Source organism: Alexandromys fortis, unplaced genomic scaffold (genome assembly GCF_014885135.2).
Source record: "Alexandromys fortis isolate MF-2015 unplaced genomic scaffold, M_Fortis_MF-2015_v1.1 scaffold_127, whole genome shotgun sequence".
Classification (NCBI taxonomy): Eukaryota; Metazoa; Chordata; class Mammalia; order Rodentia; family Cricetidae; genus Alexandromys; species Alexandromys fortis.
The window spans coordinates 2,259,812-2,282,654 of NW_026068006.1; the positions used below are offsets into that span (position 1 = coordinate 2,259,812).

Genomic DNA, 22,843 nt, shown 5'->3' on the forward strand with positions numbered 1-22,843 from the left:
TTAAATTACTGAAAAATTACAATAATTTCTACATTTTCGAAACATTACTGAATTGAAGATAATTGAGAAAAAGTACCAAAGATATTATTTTACTTAATTTCCCTTATACACACACACATGCACACACACACGCGTATGCACATACAAACATATACATGCACATGTTTTATGGCGTGAGAAGATTCTGCTTTAATTACTACCAATTCATGGCAATCATTTCTAAATAGCGAAGAGATGAAGAAGAGAAAGCAATATGGCAGAGTTTGCAGGCTTCCAATCAAATTAGTTAGGGATACCTGGACACTGTATATTCCACAACCCTAAGGATGTGGTCATGAGGCCCGATAGCCCACCGTTCTTGGTTGGTGGTATAAGACACATACAGCTTCCCATTTTTCTTGTAATTGGGATGGAATGCAAGGCTTAGCAGGCCCCTTTCATCTCCTCCCTGCAATCAAATGAAAAACACAAAGAAATTGTGAAGTTAATTATGTTCTTTATTGTGTTTCAACTGGGACCCCCGAAAAAAGTCTCTTTCTTTCTTCTGGGTAATCTTTGCCCGACCTTTTTCCTTTCCTCCTTTGCCTACTTGCACAGAAAAAGATTATAAAACAGTTCTCTATGTGGCTCTCTTTAAAGGTTAAGAACAAGACAATTGTCTGTGCGGTTATCTAGGCACTCTTAGGCCATGTTAGTGGAGAGATTTGTACAGGTAATCTTGGGAAGCTGGGCAGAGCAGAATTCTTCACTGGGTTACGAGGTTGCTTTCAGGGCATAGGAGACAAATAAAAACACTTCACAATCAACAGTTACTTCTAATCCAGCTCACCAAAACCTAAAACACAGTGCTGGCTGCCAGCTCCCACTGTCATGGCAATATGTTTAGAAAGCAGTTAAATTGCTTGTGTAATGTATAAACCTTTGCTTCACCCGGAGGCATCGACATGACATCAGCTGTCGCAGCGATGGTGGTCTGCGCATCACAGCGAGGTAGCAGCAGTCTTGGCCATCTATACAGAGAGGAGGTATTTTACATGCATCCTAACACAGAGCATAGAAAAGATGAAGAGATGAGGAGAGCAAGGAGAAGGACCAGAGTGGGGGGTGGGAGAAACACGAGAAAGGAACGGAAATAAAAGAAAAATCTCAAACAGCCCTCCTTTGTTATTGCATGGACGTCAAGGACTGTATACATTAGACATGCCAAATACTAGAGCAATTAAAACGTCATTGTGTTCGGAAATAGAAAGGCATTTTATCTTCATTTTCTGCTAATCCACCTTGTGGAAATTCAATACGGTCTTAGCATTTGCTGCATCCCACGGGTAGTCTAGGCGGGCCCGTCCTGGAAGGAAAGCATCTGAAATGACGTAGGTCAGAGACTAAATTCCACACTCTAGGAAGTGAGTGAACGTTCTTCTCTGAAGCCTGGTGCGTTATCCACGGCAGTGACATCCTGCCACGGAAACTGAATTCTACAATTGCTCATCCCCTATTTACGCTTTTAGCATTGCGTCTGCTTTGACAAATATGGTGAGTAACTAGCTTCTGAAGTGTTAAACGGGGGGAAATCGGTAATATAAAAACCTCTTTGCAGGGTCATGGTCAACAATGGTCTACTGTCGGTCCCATTCCACAGCCTCGGTCACCAGCCCAGAACAGATCTGGGTGCAATTGGTATGGTCCATCAATCTGAGAGCATAAAAGTTCATTTTTAATCAACCTTGTTTGATTTGTTTCATGGCTCAGAAATAAATGAGCTTGGCTACACAGCATCCAAAGTTGAAATATTGAGACTTTGAGAGTTGCATAAATAAAACTCTGGCTGGAAATGTCCTGTGAGTACTGACTCATTCATTGAAGTGTTAACTTTTCGCACATCGCCATATGCCTGACTTTAACTTTAATCATTAGAGTCAGATGCTAATGACTATGATTTATGGATGCGCCTCTGTTCTGTGATGATGGTTTTAATGCGGACTCTGTGCTGGTGTTCTGCTCCTCTCATCATCGGGAGACAAATATCCCTTGGCTCTTAGAGGACTCCGAAGCTGAGATGTATAACTCAGATCTGGGTGCAGGGTGTCTGCACACTTTAACCACTCTGACAGATTGCAAGAGGAAGCCCACAGGTGGGATTCTGTCTGTGATTCATTGTCCTCCCTAAGACTTCTCTCTAAAACTATGGGACAGGCTAAGTGCCGCCTGCCTGCCTCCCCGGCGGCTACGGTCACTGTAGGAAGCGTTGGTTGAAAGCAGTCCTCTGTCGCTGTTAATCAAAGAGTCAGAAACACAGCCCGGAGAGGAGAGCAGCACGTTTCAGACTGAGCTGTTGCTTTTCAGGGATGAAGGAATGAATGGTCATTAGCAGGCGAAAGGAAGGGCCACACACAAATCGACAAGCAGGCGTGGCCATTGTTCACTTTAGAAACACATGGCTTACACCCTGAATCCAGAGCACCACAGACATTTAGCCAAGTGCCAAATCCAGAAACCCAATGAGTTGGAAATGGGAAGGAAACAGATAATACATTTTTTTAAAAAATAAAAATAAAAAATTTGAACATTTTTCAAGCGCACAATTGACATTTGATTCATTTAGGATGTAGGATCTGCTCTTTTCAAATAACCTCTGGTATGAAGTTGAGTTCTGATTGGTTTAGAAACTTGACTACTTAAGTCATTTCCAAGAAAAAATTTCATAACTATATTGGTGAGAAAATTTCATGTGTTGCAAAAATCTCATGGCTGTCTCTAATGACAGCCAAGGCTCAGGCATTAGGAAAGTCTGTTAACTCCTACTGAACCAGGAGACTGAAATATTGATAGGTGATTCACCTGAATTAGCTTTGACAGTGATGTTGTCTAAATTAAAATATGTTATGAGCAAATCATGAGTGAACTCTCAAATGGAAACCTGCTTTTGAGGTCTGGCTCGCTTCTCGAGGTCTACATGAAGAGACATGTTTATTGGCACCGAAAGTTGACTTCATGGCAGAGTCATGATATTTCAGATATTGCACGTCTCAGGTCCCTGACATGGTCCAGCTTAGGCACTAACAGACACTGTCCCAGCAGAGGGACAGTGGAAGACAGGTTCCTAAGACCTCTGTTCTTCCTGTGATCACACGCCCTACCCACCCAAGCTCTAACTGTGTGGGTTCACCGCCTCCTTCTGTTCTCCCTCGGTGCCGGAGCCTCATTGCCTCCCCGCTATCGGAAACTCCACTACACGGCTTTTAGAGGCTCAGCAGGAAGAAACAACCAGCCTTCTGTCGACTTCACGGATGTTCCTTCTTACTCCTCTCATCCTTCCCCTCGTGATGGGTGGCTGTAAGGCTCAGAGCTTACGGAATGGAAACCATGAGCTCCCTCCAGAAATGCTTGGAGGTAAAAACTGATCCCGGGAGCATCTGAGGCGAATGAATTGTTTAAGATGAGCTGAGCTAACTAAGGGTACGAGCACACTCACTGAGTGGAGGGTGGAGGGAAGCCTCAAAATCCAGGGAGCTGGGCCATTTAGAAAGAGTCTGGCTTCTAACACCATGCTTTGAAAATCTATTAGCCAATGTCCAAAATGATGATCATCACCTGTGTGCATGGCAGTGACTTTTTTCCCCCTCAAATCCTCACATTGAACTTTGGGCTTCGTGATTAGTTACAGAAACTTCGTATGCAAGTTGTGCTTCAAGTGACTGTGCACACTGTATCATGAGACCCAAACCAGAAGCTAACAGAGCAAGATACTTCTGATATTGCAAAACAGGGTTATCTTTGGCAAAGCTTATGTGTGAGAGTTTTCCAGTCAAGCTAAAAAAAGAAGGAAGGAAGGAAGGAAGGAAGGGAGGGAGGGAGGGAGGGAGGGAGGGAGGGAGGGAGGGAGGAAGGAAGGAAGGAAGGAAGGAAGGAAGANGGGAGGGAGGGAGGGAGGAAGGAAGGAAGGAAGGAAGGAAGGAAGGAAGGAAAAAGTTTACAAGAAAACCCTCATGCTATTTTAAATAAGATTGTGATAGCATGCTAGGCTTCAGGTTGGACAAACTCATTACTCTGGCTAGAGCCTGGTGCCTCGGGCTAGCAGGCTAGGCTCTTTTCCTTCCTCAGCTCTCAGTAGTGGAGCAAGTCTGGACAGCCCCACACCGACCACAAGTAGATATTCAAAATAGGATTGTTGAATGAGTTGAAAACAATGTCCTTAATCTGTTTGGAATCTTGAGCTTGATCCATGTTTCCAGGTACATCAGAAAAGCTTCTCCAGGTCCTTCTCCTGGTCATTCAGCTCTGGGGAGCCGTCTCACAGGGCCACAGTGTAAGAGGTTCAAACCCTTAGCTGAATACTAAGATTTTAGCAGACCAGCTCTTCTTTTGTAATGTTGGGATAAACTTTACCCTTTGGAGCAGATCAAAGTTCTAACAAATTGTGGAAGAGTGTTCTTCTTTGAATAACATGAAATGTCCATTTGGAAAAGAGAGGTCTCCCTAAAATGATTATAACAAAATAAATTTTTCGCTTTAAGGGAAATTTTGAAATATTTGTCTTTCATTGTGATGTCATCTACAAAAAGCATTCTCTTTATATTTTTTAGAAACATGTTTAGACTTACTTATCTTTATCTTATGTGTGCAAGTGTTTTGTCTGCATGGATGTGTGTGTATGTCAGAAGGCACTGGATCTCCTGGAATTGGAGTCATGGAGGGGAACAAGCTGTGGATGCTGGAACCAAACCCAGATCCTGCCCAAGAGCAGCAAGCTCTCTTACCTGCTGAATCATCTAACTCCCTCCCTCTACTTTCAATATGGGGTAAACTTGGTTTATTCTGGGTCTTTATTTCTCTTACATTTGCTTCCATCCCCTTTGGGGACTGCAGGCTTGAGTGTTTTAGCACCATGCAACGGGGAACCGGAACCAGAAGCTGGAGGCATCACTCCTCATTTTTGCATAGTTTTTCTTCAGTGTCCTTTGATATATAACTAACTGGGCTTCTGGAGCCCTCGTCGTCGTCTGAGGTATTCACATTGTCTCGGGATTAGGGCGAGGTACCTTAGGGGCAGGTTATTGTGCTGACTGCATGGACATTTTAATTTAGTTTTTAAAAAGGTTCCTATAGACGGGGTGGTTGCACGTGCCTATAATCCCAGCACTTGGGAGATAGACGCAGGAGGATCAGGAGTTCAAGGCCAGTGCCTGTTAGATACTGTGTCTGAGACTGGCTTGAGTTATCCAAGTCTCTTGTTGCTAAACAAAGCAAAACTGAAGCAAGAAAGAGGATCCTAAGCACATAAGGCTTAGCCTTCATGAGTGTGACTTCACCATCCATAACGGCCTATGGCTCTAACGGCGAGGAAACATAAGTACACCTATAATCAAGAAATTATTACTGCCTTGATAATTAGGAACTAACACTCCTGAGGAGATGCTTATTGAGTCGGTGTCAGATTTTGCTTGGCAGTCAGGATAAGGCCTCCTGGTCCTCAAAGAGCAGACACGGAGGCAAGTGTCTCATTTCTACCTCGCTCTCTGAGACGCTAATGTTTCTCAGTGGTGAAACCGTGCTACGTCATTAGAAACGGGCATTTCCAAACAGCAGGAGCTGCAGAGAGTCCATAAACAGTTGGGCCATCTTTTCACCAAAGGTTTATTTCCTCAGGTACTCACAGACCTAGCAACTCCAAGACTTAGTAACAAAAAGAAAGAACTTGACTTCTGAGCATCTAAATGACTTGAAGAATTAGGCAAGTTTTTACAGATGGTAAGGCCATTTTCTTACATGATGCCAGGGCATAGAAGGGAGCGAAAGCCTTGGGTAAAATTGTTGTTCCCTTAATCCCAAGGGAATCTCTGAGAATTAACGGCGGGACAGAAGAGTGACATTTTAAGTATCTCCAAACCGCGTCACGCTGACTTTCTCACTTCCTTTATCAGCTGTCACTCACTCATCCACGCGTCACGCTACACAGAATGAGAGGGAAAGGAGGACCTAGCAACCAACATGGCTTCTTGTAAAGAACTTTCTGCTACGTAGAAATGAGAAAACAAGTGACTTTTAAACTATATTTATTTATTTGTTTATTTCTAGAATTGTCTTCCCAAACACAGTAGCAGATTATATCTTCAGCTGGAAACAAGACACATCTGTCATCTTGGTCTGGATGTGAAGATTCAACAGGGGTCTCAAGGGTTAATGCAAATGTCGGCAGAACTGCCTTCTTTACTAAAGTCTCCGGGGATTTGGTCCCCTCCTTTCCAATTTTACCAGCCTCTTACATTCCTTAATCTATGACCCCTTCCCTCCATCTTCAAAGACAGCAATGGCAGGTTGAATCTTCACACACCCACCCATCCAGTCCTCCCAGCCTCGCTTTCCGCCTTCAGAAATTCATGAGTACCGAAAGCCTGCCCAGATATCCGGCCTAGGACAGCCTCCCATCTCTGTGTGGGTTTGCACTCTTGATCCCTCCGTACCCGAATTTTCCTTTGACAGTTAGGTAACAAATCATAAGAATGAGGACATATTTTGGTCAGGGTCAAACCACAGAAACAGTTTAATCTGCCTGACCCTAAGCATTTAAAACTTAAGTCTTTTTGGCCATGGCCCCTAAGTGGTGAAATTTATTTGCACACTCACTGAAAGGTTCGGAAGGAAACTATCATGGCCCACCTAGAAATGTAGCTGCCATGGTAGAAATAGTCCTGATGATCTTCAGAACGAGTGAGAGCAGCCATCAGAAGTGAGGGAGAAAGAGAAGACAGTTTTACACACAGTGGGCAAATGAAACTTGTGTGCCTGCGTTTATCAGGAGCAAAACTCCTGTGCTGTGTGGGTCGTCATGACACGGGAGATACTACCAAGTATGGGAGGTCCTGCCTGGTGGGAAATCTTAGCATTTTCGGCACCTAAAACTGTGTTCTATATTCTTTTTCTTTGTTCTCAGTTTTGAAATATGCTGTAGGATACTGCTTTTTGTTTTTGTTTTGTTTGTTTTACACCTTCTGGGAAAGGTCGAAAGCACTCACTGTCTTTCAGCAATTCTGACAGTGTAATTTCATCCCTGAAGAAGAGCCAATCGCAGAGGGATCTTGAACGAATTTACAGGAAGGAATCCACGCATAATAAAAAGCACAATTTGTCTTTGTCTTAGTTCCTGGCTCAGAGCCCCCAAACCTCTTGGAACTTCCCGAGTGACAGGAGCGTCATTTTACTTATAAAGCAGTCTTTCCACTATACCTGAGCTCGTGCTAACGGTCTGACTACTGGGAGCCCCTAGGCCGGTCAGGTGTGCCGGCAGTGGCCAGAGAAGAAAACCACACATCTGGAGAATTGAAGCCTTCAGCTCTCTTCTTCCCACCCTGAGTGGGAGCTGATGACTAAATTCACTCACCAATGGCCAATGATTTAACCCATTCTGTCTATGTAACAAAATCTCCATTAACAACTCGTGAGCTTTTGAGCTTGTTCAGTCGGTGAAGTGCTTGCTGAGCAAGTGCGAAGACCTGAGTTTGAATCCCTGGAGCCCACATAAAGCTAGCTGTGGTCCATGTAATCCCAGTGCTAATGTTTCAGAATAAGCAGAGACAGAGCATCCCCAAATGCTTGCAGGCCAACACACAGAATAAGACCCTGTCATGAAATAGGTAGAAGGCAGGGACTCACATGTGAAGCTGTCCTGTGTTCTCTACATGCACCCCCGCCCACACTCACATGTCCCCCTCCAATCATACACATACAGCTTAAACAATAAACCAAAACCAAATCCTTCCGCAACAGTAGAGTCCAGGGAGGAAAATGCTTCCACAGAGGGCATGGGCCATCCTCAGAACCCTGACTTTACAGGGTTCAGCTTCATGGCTCCTACACTTGAAACCTATGGAGACAAGTGCACATTCAGATACTGAAAATGTATATCACAATACTTTATGTACCTATGTTTGGGATTTATTTTCTGTTGAATTTATGCTTGTCAAGTAGAATTAAACTATGTTTATACTTCCAGGTCTTTCCCAGGCTGCATTTGACGCAGTATAGGTGTTTGGAAAATGAAGGCACTGTTCCCATTCCCATGTCCAAGTCGTGGTCATGTGCCATAGTATTGCTAATACATGTGCCATAGGAATTTAAGTTATGCCAGGAAATGGCTTGAACACTAGGGCTGTTTGGCTCAATATATGTTACTTGGTAATAATTTTGAGACATTCTGAAATTCAGTTTGCAAAAGCATTAATAAAAACTGAAAGGCTTCAATATGCTTGAGCTTTGTGATCCCCATATTTGTAAAGATAGAGGGACAAAACAATAAGCTTACAAAAGAGTTAGCTCCTCTCAGAAACAGTGTTACACATTTTTCTGAAGAAAGATTTAGAAATGTCGGTGCCAGTTAGGGAAAGTAAAGATCTTACTCTGTGATTTTAGGCTAAATAAAACTAAATAAAATTATAAGGCAAAGTAAAGGAACTTCATGGGATTGAAAAGTAAGGGGAAGTGAGGACTTGAATTTTGTCAAAGAAAAGCATTAGAGTTCACTAAATTATTCTGTTATGACCTACAGGCTAAGTACATGTTGGATCTTAGGTATTTCTGAATGAGGGTGTACACTGGTAGCTGAATGTATGCTTAGTCTGCACAAAAGGCTCTGTGTACAAAGAGCGCGCGCGCACGCGCGGACACACACACACACACACACAAACGTTCGTGCTATTTTTAAGATAACCGTAAAAGGGTAAAATATTGGGTAATTACATTGTTAAACACACTGAATGTCAGTTATGTAAAATAGGAATTAGAACAATTCTCCCTGAGGCTGGAAACTTCTTGAAGGTGTGCTCTCACCTCCCTGGATAGACATGTCCCAACAGTAGCCTGTGCTGCGCCCTTTACCATGTCCCAGAGATGGCATCAGGGACTCGTGAGGGCTAGCTTAAACTCTACAGCAATTTTAGGGCTTGGTGCGACTTCACTGGTACCCTTGTTCTTTTTGGACAAGGGATTAATGAATTTGTCCAGAATGTATCATGAGAAATGGAAGATTAGGGCTCATCTCTGCTTGGAGGACAAAAAAAATGAAAACCTTTGTCATAGTCTGTGACCAACTATTTCCTAAAATGAAGGAGACACGGGGCTGGGGCTAGCTTTCCTTCCCGCACTCACTGCTCAGGAGCCGAGGTTTTGAAATAGCCTGGCTTAGGTTTATCAGTCCTACAGCGGAAAATGGTGGACGTTGTATCTTAGTTATTTTAGCTAATAGGTGGCAGTTTAACTGAAGTCAGCTGTTTTTAACTTATAAGTCATATATGCATCTAGTTATCTTTTAAAAAATGCTTTTCTCTCTGGGAAAACAGTAATTAATTTTTTAAATACAGACCTTCAAAAGTCAAAAGAGAAGGAAGCTAGAATGTCAACTTTGTTGAGATAGAAGAAACAAATAAGGCATTTACACAGAAAAAAATTGTCTACATGGACAGAATTAAACATGAAAAATATTTACATTGCTTATTGATTTTATCATGCTGAAGGCGTAGGAACCATGATGCAGCAGAAGGAGGCACAAGGCAGGATTAACTAAACTTGTCTTACATTTCTCCAGCACCTCCTCCCAAGTAATGTACAATAAAACTAAGCTTTGGTGACACCCTCTCTCCAATGTCACTCTTTATTATCTTTAACAATGTAGTACTATACTGATAAAGAAACTAGCAGAGAAGAACAAGTCCCGCCTTGCGTCATTTCTGTGCTGTGCTGTAAACAATCTTACCAAGGCCAAGTGATGATTGGTGGTTTGTTGCCATGGCTGCTGTGGTGTGAAGAGATGTAGGCACTCAGCTGCTCAACGCCGATGGACACCACTGCAGAACGACTCACAGACCTAGGCTCATTTCCCCTGCATTGTTATTGTGCTCTTGCCGTTATTCCTCTATTTCCAAATCCTAGTCCTTCATTATTTCACAGTGAAGAAGTAACCAAAGATGTAAAATGATTAAACAAGCAACCCATTAAGCATGTGGGGAAGAAGTGTGTCTTCCTGATTTTTTACCTCGACCGTTTACACAAACTAGTTCCACCGACTCGCCTCAGTGGAGTAGGACACTCACAGATCATTTCATGGTAGAATTTGCTTGGTCATTTGATGGGGCCTAGAGGTTCATGTAGCATCTCTTTGAGAATAGCCATCCAAGATTGCTCAGAGACTCGGGAAGATAAAGAATGTCAAGCCACTGACCTCCAAAAGCAATGCTTGAATTGAGCACAGCAATGGCAAGGGCAGAAAAAAACTGAGGCTCCATGGTGCATTCAATCATTCTCCAGATAAAATTTTCAGTGGGAGAATGTGATTTTGAAGTAAAGAACGTGAAGCTTCCATTTATTTTTACGAGAAGCTGTGTGTTACGGGGAGCAGTCTTGCCTTGCTTGGAGCCATCCAAAGGACGCCTGGACTTCACAAAACTGCAGACATGGAAAGACAGATTCCAATTTCTATTCAACAGTGGGCCCCCATTTACTTATGATAAATCCTTGTCTCTCTTCTCAGGAGATGTAGGTGGGTGTGTTAATGGTAGTTTATTAATGAGTTGTAGGCATATACACTGGACCATTGTAGGGATTTAGTTGAGCTTTTAAAAAATAGTATCATTTAAAAATAGTATGAATTCTGAAGTTAAACATAAAGCAATTATTTAGTAAGCAAAGAGAAGATTTGGAGCCACTCCAACGTTGCTGTGTTCTCTGGGGAGAGTGACAGTGAGTCTCAATGGTGTCTCCTACACATTACAGAGGAGTCCTCTATAAAAGGTGCTCCCAGACTTGTGCTGGAAGAAGACACACTTCTGATGTGGCACATAGCTCTGAAAATGACTTGTGGACCATGTTGACTAGCATAGCGCACGCTTATTGAAGTTCCACACTTACTAAATTTAGATTCAAAGTTGGATATTCAACAATAAACTTAAGAAGACTGCGAGATCCTACAAGGCAGAGCTGTCATCCACGGAACGAATTCACGTGTCAGAATGTTAGCTTATGTAACAGAATGAAATGAACATTGCTTGGTTATGGTTGGGAGGGATCAGTTTGCCTTCTTTCATTCCCTCGGGGATTCTCCTTAGGACCATTCTCAAAAGTATTAGCTGTTAATAAAAACCCTGTTAGGTGGAGCCTGGTGTGGGGGCTCATGCCTTTAGTCCTCGTACTCTGGAGGCAGACGCAGGTGGAGGGATCTTTGGTGAACACAGTGAACTCAGGGCAGTCAGAGTAAGACCCTGTCGGTTCACAATACTGGGCAAATCCTGTTTGTAAACAATTCCTTTGAGATAAAGGAGAAAATTTAGAAAACATGCTAACTTCTTCAGACTTTCTTTTATACTTCCATATGTGTGTGTGTGTGTGTGTGAGTGTGTGTGTGTGTGATTCCATATATTTGCCATTTGTGTATGTATATACTTGTTTATGTATTAATTTATTTAAGGCAGAGCTTCACTATTAACCCAGAGGGACTTGTAACTGGCTATGTGGTTTACATTGTCCCTGTACCCATGATTCTGAAACCTTGGATTTCCAAGGCTGTGTGAGTGAACAAGCCTAGGTTCAAGTTCATTTTATTTCATGGGTGAAGTGTCGTTCCATTGTCTTAATACTTGAAGCTGGTTTTTGTTTGTTTGTTTGTTTTTTGAATGACTTAGTCTATAATAAAGACAAACTTTTAATGAACTCACAAGCATCAGGAATGTAAGGATGAAATGAAAGTCAATTTTTTGAATGATTTGGAATATTAGATTTTTATAATGAGAATGATAAAATAAAGAGAGTGGTGAAGATGCGTTCACCGCTAGCATCTCTGAGGCAGGAAGTCTGGCTATTGGGGTTTCAACATTAGACACAGGACTATAAAGTATATTTCTTTCATAGTTTCATGTGATTTATATCTGTGCAGTTGGAAAAATTTTTTTTTCCTGCCAGAAAAGAAGAGATTTAAGGCTTTTTCAATAAGGGCAAAAAGAAAAATCACAATACAAAAGATAAATGCTCCACTCTAGCAAAGGGTATGAAATTGCTCTTAATGAATCCGACTCTTCGGGTTTATAATGCCTGCTTTTTATGAAGTGCGGCTGATACAGGGGTTGTGCAGCCAGAAGCGTTATCTCCCATCGTGATGTGGATCTAAGGCTGGTGCACCCGGCTTTCCTCGTCCTGCCTCCACGCTCTTTGCCATTGCGCATTTCCTCCTGCGACTCTAAACAAGAGCTCCGACTGACTTCCATGAGAACAAGAATTGAGCAATTAAATGAGATTATTGCTTTAAAAGGGAGCCTTGAAGAAAACAACCCCGGCAGTTTAGACCACCAAGGAACACTAATAAATTTAAGGAACTATGAGGTTCCCTTCAAGTGACCTCTCTTGAAAAGTTATATAACAGATTGCTGGAACTTCAAGGCCACATAAAAATTATGGCACTTTAAAAATTATTTTCTGAGTTAGAGTTTGAACAAATATGATTTATGTGTCAATTAAACTTGCAATTTACCAAAGTAGCAAAATAAAATTGCTTGCTCTTTGATATTATCATGAAGCACCATTTTGTAAAAGAATCAAACTGCAGGGTTCTAGCGACAACAACAGAAGGACCAAAGGAGAAACATTCATTTTTATACAGCTCCATGTTGACTGGTTTACTGTAATATATATATATATATATACATATTACATGTATATATATGGTGTGCCTCCTCTGTCTAAATTGAGCAAAAGTGGTTGATATTTTGTGTCTTATGTACTTATGTTAATTCTTTTTTAATGACCTTTTTTTGTGACACAGTCTCTCTGTGTAGCCCAGGCTAAACCCCTCCTGCTTCAGCTGTACACACCATCAACCCTGGATTAGTATTTATGTATTTATACTAATTCTGGATGAAAGAAATAATGAATATTTGCAAATAAATGTATCTTTAATATGTGTGGGAGTGATATGTATATTAATTTGGATAAAGTCTAGATTAAAGAATATAAAATCATGGTTGGGCAGTGGTGGTGCAACGCCTTTAATCCCAGCACTCGGAAAACAGAGGCAGGTGAGTTCGAGGCCAGCCTGGTCTACAAAGTGAGTTCCAGGACAGGCTCCAAACTATCCAAAAAAAAAAAAAAAAAAAAAAAAAAAAAACTAGAATTAGAATAGAATTCATTAAGAAAGTCTAAAGGGAGCGCTTGGATGTTTTCTATTTCTTCTTATCACTATTAGTGTGTGTGTGGTGTGCGTATGTATGTGTGTGTGTATGTTTGTGTACGTACATATGTGTGTGTATGTCTCTGTATGCATGTATGTCTGTGTATGTATATGTGTGTATGTATGTTTGTGTATGTATGTCTGTGTGTTTGTGTATGTGTGTGTGTGCGTGCGTGTGTGTGTGTGCGTGTGTGTGGTGAGGGGAGAGAAAAGGTGGTATGTGGGAACATGTGAAGGTCAGAGGACCACTTTGTCGAACTAGTTCTGTCCTTTCTCATCTTTACATGACTTCCAAGGATTGAACTCAGGTCATCAGGCTTCTGTAGACAGCTCTTTGACTCCCTGAGCTATCTTGCCAACCCCCTAGATTTCCTAAGTTTTAAAAGAACCAACGGGAGGAGCAGAGTCTTTACTTGAAATAGAAGTTTGCTGTCCACTGTCTTCATGGACTTCTGCCAGTTCTCAGTGGAACTAAGTCCTGTTCCCTAGAGTTTCTCAACATTGCTGGGGAAAATGTGATGTGGGACCCCAGGACCGGTTTGCAGGAATTGCTGACGTTTTAATCACATGACACTGCTCTCAGTTAACAGAGGGAAGAATTAGTGAAAGGCAAGCACTTATTTCTAGTATGTTCACTATTTCACACATGAGGCAATCTGGACAAAACTGAAGAAAATGGATGCTGGGCACTCTAATTCCCAGCACCCCATGAGGAGGAAGAAGAGTTTATGCTACCAAACCACAGTGCAAATGCGGTGTTCATTTTCCTAGCACGCACCATCTCCTCTTTTCAATACCCAGGGCCTCGTTCACGTTTATTCTCTTCCGTCTCAGAGCTTGCCCTGGGAGTCTAGCCCTTCCCTCAGTTATCCGTGTGATAAGGTAAACCAGTTGCTTCTACAGCCTGGACACCAAATTCCTAGTCATGCAGATTGCCACACTGAAGGGCATGAACTCGGGGTTCAGACACCAAAGTTTACTGTCAGCTTCCCACTTACAAACCTTTGATTTGGGGGAGTGCATAGAACCCCTGTGTTTTCAACATACCACAAACAAGGGCATCGGGCATTTCCTACCTTGTGAATCACTGTGAGGTGGTTCACAGAAAGACCAAGGGATGGCTTTGACACATTCTGGTGCTTAGTACAATTTCCAGTTATTCTCGTATGCCATGGCCTGGGCTAGTCTGTTCTAGCTGGGAAGTCAGATTTTAAGGAAAGATGGTTATAAATAAATGCTCAATTCACTTTTAGAAAGAATTCTACAGGTAAATATAGACTGTTATGGGAAGGCGCACTAGGATTGGGGATCAGTTTAGTCTAAGGGCTCAGGAAAGGTCTGCCTGGATTGTGTATTCAGATTGACAGAAAAAAAGATACAGCCCCTCTTAGAACGGCACCTCGTAGAACTGGAGTAAGACAACAATCGTGTCTGTCTGTGAGCTCTCGCCCTTCTTTGGAAAACGAGAAGGCATAAAAGTGTGTGTGTTCTCCACTCTCGCTCTTGGGTCGCGGTGAATCTCAGGGCTGCGAGCGTGTGTGGACACAGTGGAAAGAATGCGTGTTCTAGCAGCACTTTATTGCCTTAACTCTTGCCTCATGGCTTGCAGGTCGTTTAACTTTGGAACAATAACCCACTCCTAAGCTTTTGGTTCTTTTCCTATTGCCTAGCCTTTGTAAGCTCCTCTCACAAGGCACCCACCGTACAGCAAAGGACAGAGAAACCGAAGTTGAAGCTTCTAGCACTTGGATCCCTTGCTGTCAGCATTAGCCAATCAGCTCTGCTCCTCTCAGAAGTGTGGGACGGGTTTTCTGTATCTTAAGGGTCAGCTCCCACTTCCCTTATAAGTCTAGACTCAAGGGTTCTGCATGTCTTTCTCTTTCCTTTCTAGTACTTTCCACACAATCCCAGGACACCACTCAACTCTCATCATGTTGTGTTAGTTGTGTCTACCATCTCCCTTTACAGAAAGAGAGAGTCTCGAAGGGAAGCCACATTTTATTGCTCTGTGACTGTATCCAAGACTTAGCAACTGATTGCTGCAGTTTTGGGCATTCGGGTAATAATAGCATGAGTGAATAAAAGGCGGTAAAATCTATAATTCTATTTTATATATGCGTGTATTTTACCCCATCATTGCTTCTCTTTTAAAATATAACCATGTCAAATAAAATCATTCAAAAGAATTTATCAATTAAAATAATGTCAATAGCAGTTGTACTCAGCTGTAAACCCTGGCAACTACAATAGTGTTTGGCATGACAAAATAGGCCAGTAGAGGCATGGCTGTCATGAGGGTTAACCAATTGCTTTCCAGTTGAACATAAGGGCTGCTGCCCTACAGGAGGAAACACATGTCAGGTGCTGGAAATGTGGCCCAGAACCCACAGGGAGCAGCTCATGGCCTCAGGGCGGCGGTGGTGAACCCAATGCTACTCTTCTTCTGAGCAGGCCTACTATCAAACTGCCTTCTACATTATCTCTCTACCCATGGTGCAGCTCTCAGACCGTGGTTAAGAGATAACTCGCAGCTGGTCAATATCAGAGAATAAGTTTCAGCCATAAATGGGGCATCTCAGATCCTCCCTACGGCTGAGGAACTATCCAGGGGAGAGAGGGTAGTGAGATCCGAAGAGGAGTCCCAGAGGCCTGGACCGAAAGGGTGTCTTCCCCACACAGCAGGAGGTCTGTGCTTGTGATCTCAGAGAGCACCTGGGGTTGCTGTGTAAGGCCAAGCCGGACGACATTCCCAGATGGGATACCAAGAGGTTCCTGAGTCCCCACCCGCTGAGGAACTATGGATGGCTTCCGAAGGAGGGACATTCAGCTTTCTTTCAGGGTGGGGCTCCTGGGAGGCTCACTTGCTCTGTGGATGCCCCACATCCGGGGCACATGGGCAGCATAAACTGGGGTTGATGAGTTACTAAAGAAAAAGAAGAAGAAACAAAACTGGGGGCGGGTAGAAAGACGGTGTTAGATCTGGGAGGCGTTAGGGGAAGAAGTTAGAGTAAATACGATTAAAACACAATGTCTGAAATTCTCGAAGAATCCATAAAGCGATCTAACAAAAGAAAAAGCACGGAAGCAAGGAGTTAGTAAAAATAAAGTGTCAGCAATCCCAACTGGCTCCTTGTGGAAGCAGTGTGTTTAAACTGTACAAACCGGTGTGACAAGGGAGAGTGCTGTGGAAACAGTGTAAAGCTGAAGAAGTGTCAGTGAAAACTGGTGTCTAGAGAAACGTGAGGAGTTCAGACAAAAACCAACAGCCGTCAGTTTGCATTCCAAAATTTATGAAATTTCGCTTTGCTTCCTTGTTGTGTCTTATGAAAACATTAAAGAGAACTGGCATAGTAGGGCGATCCCAGAAGCGCTCCCGGGACTAATGTCTCCAGAAGACATCCTGTGACATATCATCCCAGAAGCGCTCCCCGGGACTAATGTCTCTAGAAGACCTCATGCAAAGTATTAAGGGATAACACCAGACAATTTGTTTTTCTTTATAACGCCTGGTCTGGAGGTTTAGAGCAAAACACTAATAAAAGTCAGTCATCATTATGATGTCATCGGCACAATTTCCTTAGAAATAAACCAGCAAGTGCAAAAAATATTTGTAATGCACGACATCATCTATATGCCTTTCCATTGCTCAGAGCTTGGGTTAAATTTAGTGGGGTTTTCTGTTTGTTATAAGGAGCAGTTTGGTGTGAAAGCAAACACATTAATAACAGCCCCAGGAAATCAAACTATCTCTGCAAACTGCACGTGCACAGGTGTGGTTTTTTTCACAGTGGGCAGAGTTAATTGTATGACTCAATCCAGAACTTTATGAAAGGTGTTTTTTTCCCCCTCCAAATTTTGCACCTCAAATTCTTGAGAAGGTGTTTATCCATCGCTGAAATGAATTGTGTATATAAAAATCGAGCTTTAAGTGCCCACTGATGGGGCATGGATCACGATCTTCGGAGAAATGAGCACACCAGTGACGTGTTTTGGATGCGCCCCCTTTACACCCACAGATTCACTGTCTCAGTCACAGTAATGTAAGCTGAATGGTAGATGCAGGGGAGCTGAGTTTTGTGCGAATGTTCTAGCGTGCTACTGCTTGGGAGACCCTGTCCTGATGTTTCCCGATTTCTTACTGTTTCACCTGACAGGGTTCCTTAGCACCTACCGGTTTCCACAGTTTCATGGATATTTAATGATCTCTTTGTGATTAGTCTTTTGAAATATTGAAACCAACAAAGCCAGAGAACAAAAGAGAAAAGAGCCATTTCTTCTAGTCCCTTTCGAAGGCACGATAACCTGACTGCCCCTCCCAAACGGCAGAAAGGCCAAACTCGGTGTTCATTTAGGATGGGAAAAGTCTTATCTGGGCACAGGTGAGAAGTTCTCCCCAGACCTGAAGGAATTCAACTGTAGTCTGTTTGGGAATTAACAAACAAAACAAAATAAAGCAAACCAATTAATTCTGCAGAAGGCCACCCTGTCAAACGAGCACGAGGCTGGGTTCTTTTCCAGCAGACTACACTTCCGGAACAATTCCCGTTGCCGACCGAGGCCAGATCAAGGGCGGCTGGTTTTCTGCCGCAGCAGCAATGCACTGTTTGTCTGCCCTGTAGGCCACAGGGCAGACCGCCATGCTTTGCGCCTGTATTCACTGATGCAGTGTTCCTAGAAGACGGCACACTGGGAGTCAGTGCTGATTCTTCAGATGCGTTCAGACGCTGGGTGTGGCCTGAGTATTGACTTGACTGTATTTGATGATTGGTGTCAGACTGACAGGAGTTTACTCTTGGTCTCTCTAGTTGCTATACTATATGCACTGTTGGGGCCATCTCAGCTTCTCTGAACATGAGTTATAAGTCGGGTTGAGTTGGTACAACCCAGATAATAGGACAGTGGCAAGGATACAATGAAGGGCCTAGTAGAAGATCTCTGGAATACAGTGGTACATCCACAAGAAGCAGTATTAGTTTCTATCAAGAAAAAAAAACAGAGTATGCTCTCACAACTTATAGCCACAGACTGGATATTCCTGGGTTTAACATGTGGACCAAGGCAATTCCTCATCTGATGTGGTTTAGAGAAGCAGAAAGGTTTAACATTCTGGTTTAGTGTATCAATACACGTACGCACACACACATATATGCACACACATGAACACACGCCATACATACTCACACATGTGCATACACATATTACATGTTCACACACATGCTTGCATGCATGCATAGACTCAAGCATGCATTGACATACATGTTTGTGCATACACATGCACACACGCACACATACAAGCACACTGTAAAGTAGCATCACATTGGCCTCTGATAATACTGGGACGGCTCTTTACCACAGACATTTTTAGGACCTTTACCACAGCCATTATTAGGCCCTTTACTACAGGTCAAATGAACATTCGAGTTGCTTGTATGAGAAGACCCAGGGCATCTGCTTCATCTAGGCCAGTGGTTCTCAACCTTACTATACTAACCGTGACCCTTTAATACAGTTCTTCATGTTGTGGTGACCCCCAACCGTATGATTATCTTGTTGCTACTTCATAACTGTAATTTTGCTGCTTTTATAATAGTAATGTAAATATTTTTGGAGATCAGCACTTGCCAAAGGGCTTGAGACCCAGAGGATAAGAACCTCTGGTCTAGAGCAAATTCACTTGGAACCAGAGACTTGGGAGCTATTGCCTCCCTGTGCACAGAGGCTCAGTGAAGTACAATAGATGTTTTTGGGTTCTCCTACAGAGGGCTGGGATGTCCTCTGAGAGGTTGGCGGGGTGGAGCAGACAGCAGCATCGGGAAGGGGGCTCTAAGCTAGGCCAGGTGTGCGACCTTCCCATGTCTCTAGGCCACACTACAGGCCCACATGTTAAACCCAGGAGTGTCTGCCCTGTGGCCTACAGGTTGCAGGAGCATATGTAGTTTATGTTGTGTGACATATAACATGAGCTACCCTGGGTCATTTACTGTGGAGGAATGGCTGCATCCGGGTAGATTTGTCAAGGGTTGTAATTCAGATTTTGAAATTTTTAAAAATTTTATTTCTTTATCTCTTTCATAAATGAGGATCAAATTCACATTGAGAAGCTTGGTGGCAAGTACCTTTTACCCAGTGAGTCATCTTGCTGGACCCATATACAGTCTTTTAGGGTACTGAACTAGAACAACCCACGGGGTCCTACCCTGCATAGAAAGTGGCCATCCTTCTCTCCCCAGGGTCTTCTCCTCATTGGGAAGTGATGTTCGTTGTAATGTAGCTTCTGGCCTGGACACAGGCTACTTTGGGAGCTGTCCCACCCATGTCTGTAATACCCGAAAGCTAGACAGCAAACATAAGTACTAATATGTTCATCATGAGATTGTAGCCGGTGAGACACAGGCTAATTCAAAGTCACCGTGCACGGAGTGACGATGCTGTCGCACATTACCGAAAACATAAATTACCCTTGACCTGAAGATGAAATCTCTTTCAGAAAATCTGTCACGGAGCCCTGAAGAGATAAGAGCACGACCTTGAACAACAACCATTTGGGACAAAGTGCAAGCAAAGCATCCTTCCGTTAGCACGCACGTACTCACACATGTTCTCCAAGCCTCCTTGTCCCTGAACATAAAGCTCAGATTAGCCATACCAGAAGGCTGGCAGGCATGTGCATGGTTTGGCTGTGATGGTTCTGACCGGTTGGGGCTGGCAAAGGACTCTCTCATTTCCTCCCTCCACCCCCACTTTGCAATCACTTGTCCTCAGACACATTTTAGTAGTTTCTACGTCTGCAGCTTGATAGTCTCAGTTGTTACTGTAACCGCCCAGTGCCATCCTTATCACCTGAGAGCCAATGCCCACGCAATCATTTCTTAGGACTGCTTTCATTTTCTCTTTATTTTCAAAATTTCTAACATACTTTAACCCTCCATCCCAATTCCAATAGCATTGTTAATTTCTGGACACCCCTTCACCCCTCTTAGCTGATTTTTTAAATTACGAACTAAAATGTACTCAGGACCACAGATAAGAAACTTGTATCAGAATAGATTACATTCTTGAATAATTTTAGTGTGTTTTTACTGATTATTATTATTATTATTATTTTCTAATTTTGCAACATTTTCCTAAAGACTGTTTCTTGCTAATTTCCTCTTGGAAATTCCTCTTCTTTCGGTTTGGTGTCATAATGATACTTTTTAAAGTCTTTAGGGAGGATACTGAACTTAATTACATCTTATATTATACTATAATTTGGTCGGCCAGTCACACTTGCTTCCTCAACCAAGCCATACATGACTCAAGCCAAGCCCAAGAGCTACCTCCATGCTTCAGCAGCAGGAAACTGCTCCAAGAAAGCAGTTGTTGACGGCACTGAGAAACGGCTCCTCCAAGCCACATCCCAGAGTAATGTTTGGTTGGCAAAAGAGGAAGTTTTATGCAGTTCAATGGGGAAATCTGCCTCATGCGACCACCCATGAGGGCAGCAAAAATAAGTCACCTAGTGAAGGTGGTCTTTATACAAAGGTCAAATCAGACTTACTGGAAACTTCGGGTGGATCGGAAAGTCTGGGCTTAATATAGTGAACTGCCTAATTTAAGGCATACTCAAATTTGACTGTATAAGTAAAGCTTCTTGTAAGATCAATGCATGCCCCATGATGCTGAAAAACAAGATGATTAGATGAAAACGAAACAAGATGGCTTGTGCAAGATAGTACTTCCTAATTTTGATACAGCCCTTTCTTAGTTTTTCTCCCCCCTCCCCACTTCTTTCTGTGTGTGTGTGTGTGTGTTTGTGTGTGTGTGTGTGTGGTGTGAACAGATGCCATATGGGTATGCCAGAAGGGGGCATCAGATACTACATCTGGAATTACAGGCAGTTGTAAGCTGAAAGACATGGACTCTGGGAATCAAAACTGAGGTACTCTGGAAGAGAAGAAAGTGCTCTTAACTGCTGAGCTCTCTCCAGCTCTACTTTGATTTTCCTGATGACAAAATGGAGCAGAAGAAGGAGGTGGGAGAGCAAAAGATGCCTTAGCCATGGCATTGCTTTATTAAGCCTAAGATGCTATATTCAAGTCATCTAAAATCTCTCAATTTAAAAACGACTTTAGTCTTAGTCATTTCATTGGCACCCCAAGAGCACTTTAACGATGTCACGTGTCACAGGCAAGGAATTGCCGTTTTTAAACCTACAAAAATTAGCGTCACAAATGTGCTGTTTGGGGTAGCTTCGGTTCTGGTTTACAAACAGTTAAACTGTTCAGACTCTCCTGCGTCCCTCCGAGTTCTACAGTTAAAGATAAACTAAGCAGAACCCTTTCACTTATGCTGCAACTGTTGAGCTTAGACAGAGGAGGAAATTCCAAAACTGTACTTTTAGATAAAAAATGTCAGTTTTGTGAAACAAGGGTGCTAAGGACGGTGTGCAGGTAACGGCGTGGGTCCAGTCCCGCTCCTGAGGTGGCACGGGAATGCGCAGATGTGAGGAGAGATGCTTGCGCAACCTCCCGTACTGCTGCAAGCTACGGTCTAGAGAGAAGTCATGCCAACGTTGTTGGCTTCATGGAGATATTGCTATCTTTCCCACTAGCATACCAAGATAATTAACTGGATTGTATGTATATTACATATTTATAATTCTATACCTGTGTATACAGATACACACATTTATGCTGTTTAGATACGTACTAATATAAATCGTATCCAGGTCCTTTAGAGTTGACAGTCACAAAGCACGCTACCAGTATCCACGTCACTTTCTCTTCTCTGGCAGCCATCATAAGCAGTCCTATAGGATGGCAGGATGACTCAACAGGTAAATTCCCTGCTGCCCCAGGACCCACATGTGCTCTGACCTCACAATGCACCATGACATGTGCGACCAAAATAAATAAGTTCATTAATTTTTTTTTTTGAGACAGAATCTTACTATGTATCTCCGACTGTCCTGGAATTCACCATGCAGTCCGGGCTGGTGTTGAACTCAGAGAGATCTGTCTGCCTCTGCCTCTCAAGTGCTGGGCTTAAAGGAGAACCATCACTACAACTGCCTGCAAGTTAAAAAAAAACACAGGGCAGGGAACCCTGATGGCTCTTTGGGCTGATGAGGGAGGGGGACTTGATTGGGGGAGGATGAGAGAAAGGGGAGGCAGCGGTGGGGAAGAGACAGAAATCTTTAATTAATTAATAAATAAATTAAAAAATAAAAACCCATGGTAATGATGTTCTAAAATTTTCAGAGCCCTAAGAATATAGTCCATAAAGAAATTTGGATTCTTTCTGATCATACTAAAATTTGTAGAGAAATGCTACCATTTTTATAGTTTCTATAATTTTGTTCAAATATCCCTTAAAATGTTATTTTAGTGTCTTCAAAGATTTATGACAACATCACTTCAAAGAAGAGTGTATTTGTGACTACTTCCTTAAAGGGCCAGAAAGTGAATGTTTAGGATTGAGGATTTCCTCAGAAGGTACTGAATCTCTATGGAAACTACTCAGCTTTGTTGTTGAGAACAGAAGTTGCCATGGGTATCATGTAAGTGTCCCAATGAAACTTTATTTAGAAAGGCAAGCAGTGAGTCAGATTCCATCTGTTGTCTGTTGACTCCTAATTGAAGTCGTTACCACACACTC

General features: G+C 42.7%; 1 protein-coding gene across 1 annotated transcript in view; it reads right to left on the minus strand.

The window, feature by feature from the left end:
* Hhip (hedgehog interacting protein) overlaps positions 1–22,843 on the minus strand; it is an 86,629-nt gene that overhangs the window by 31,189 nt on the left and 32,597 nt on the right. Inside the window, exon 5 of the mRNA XM_050161516.1 lies at positions 297–448. Coding sequence (XP_050017473.1) covers positions 297–448 — 152 coding nt within the window. The remainder of the gene's footprint in view (positions 1–296; positions 449–22,843) is intronic.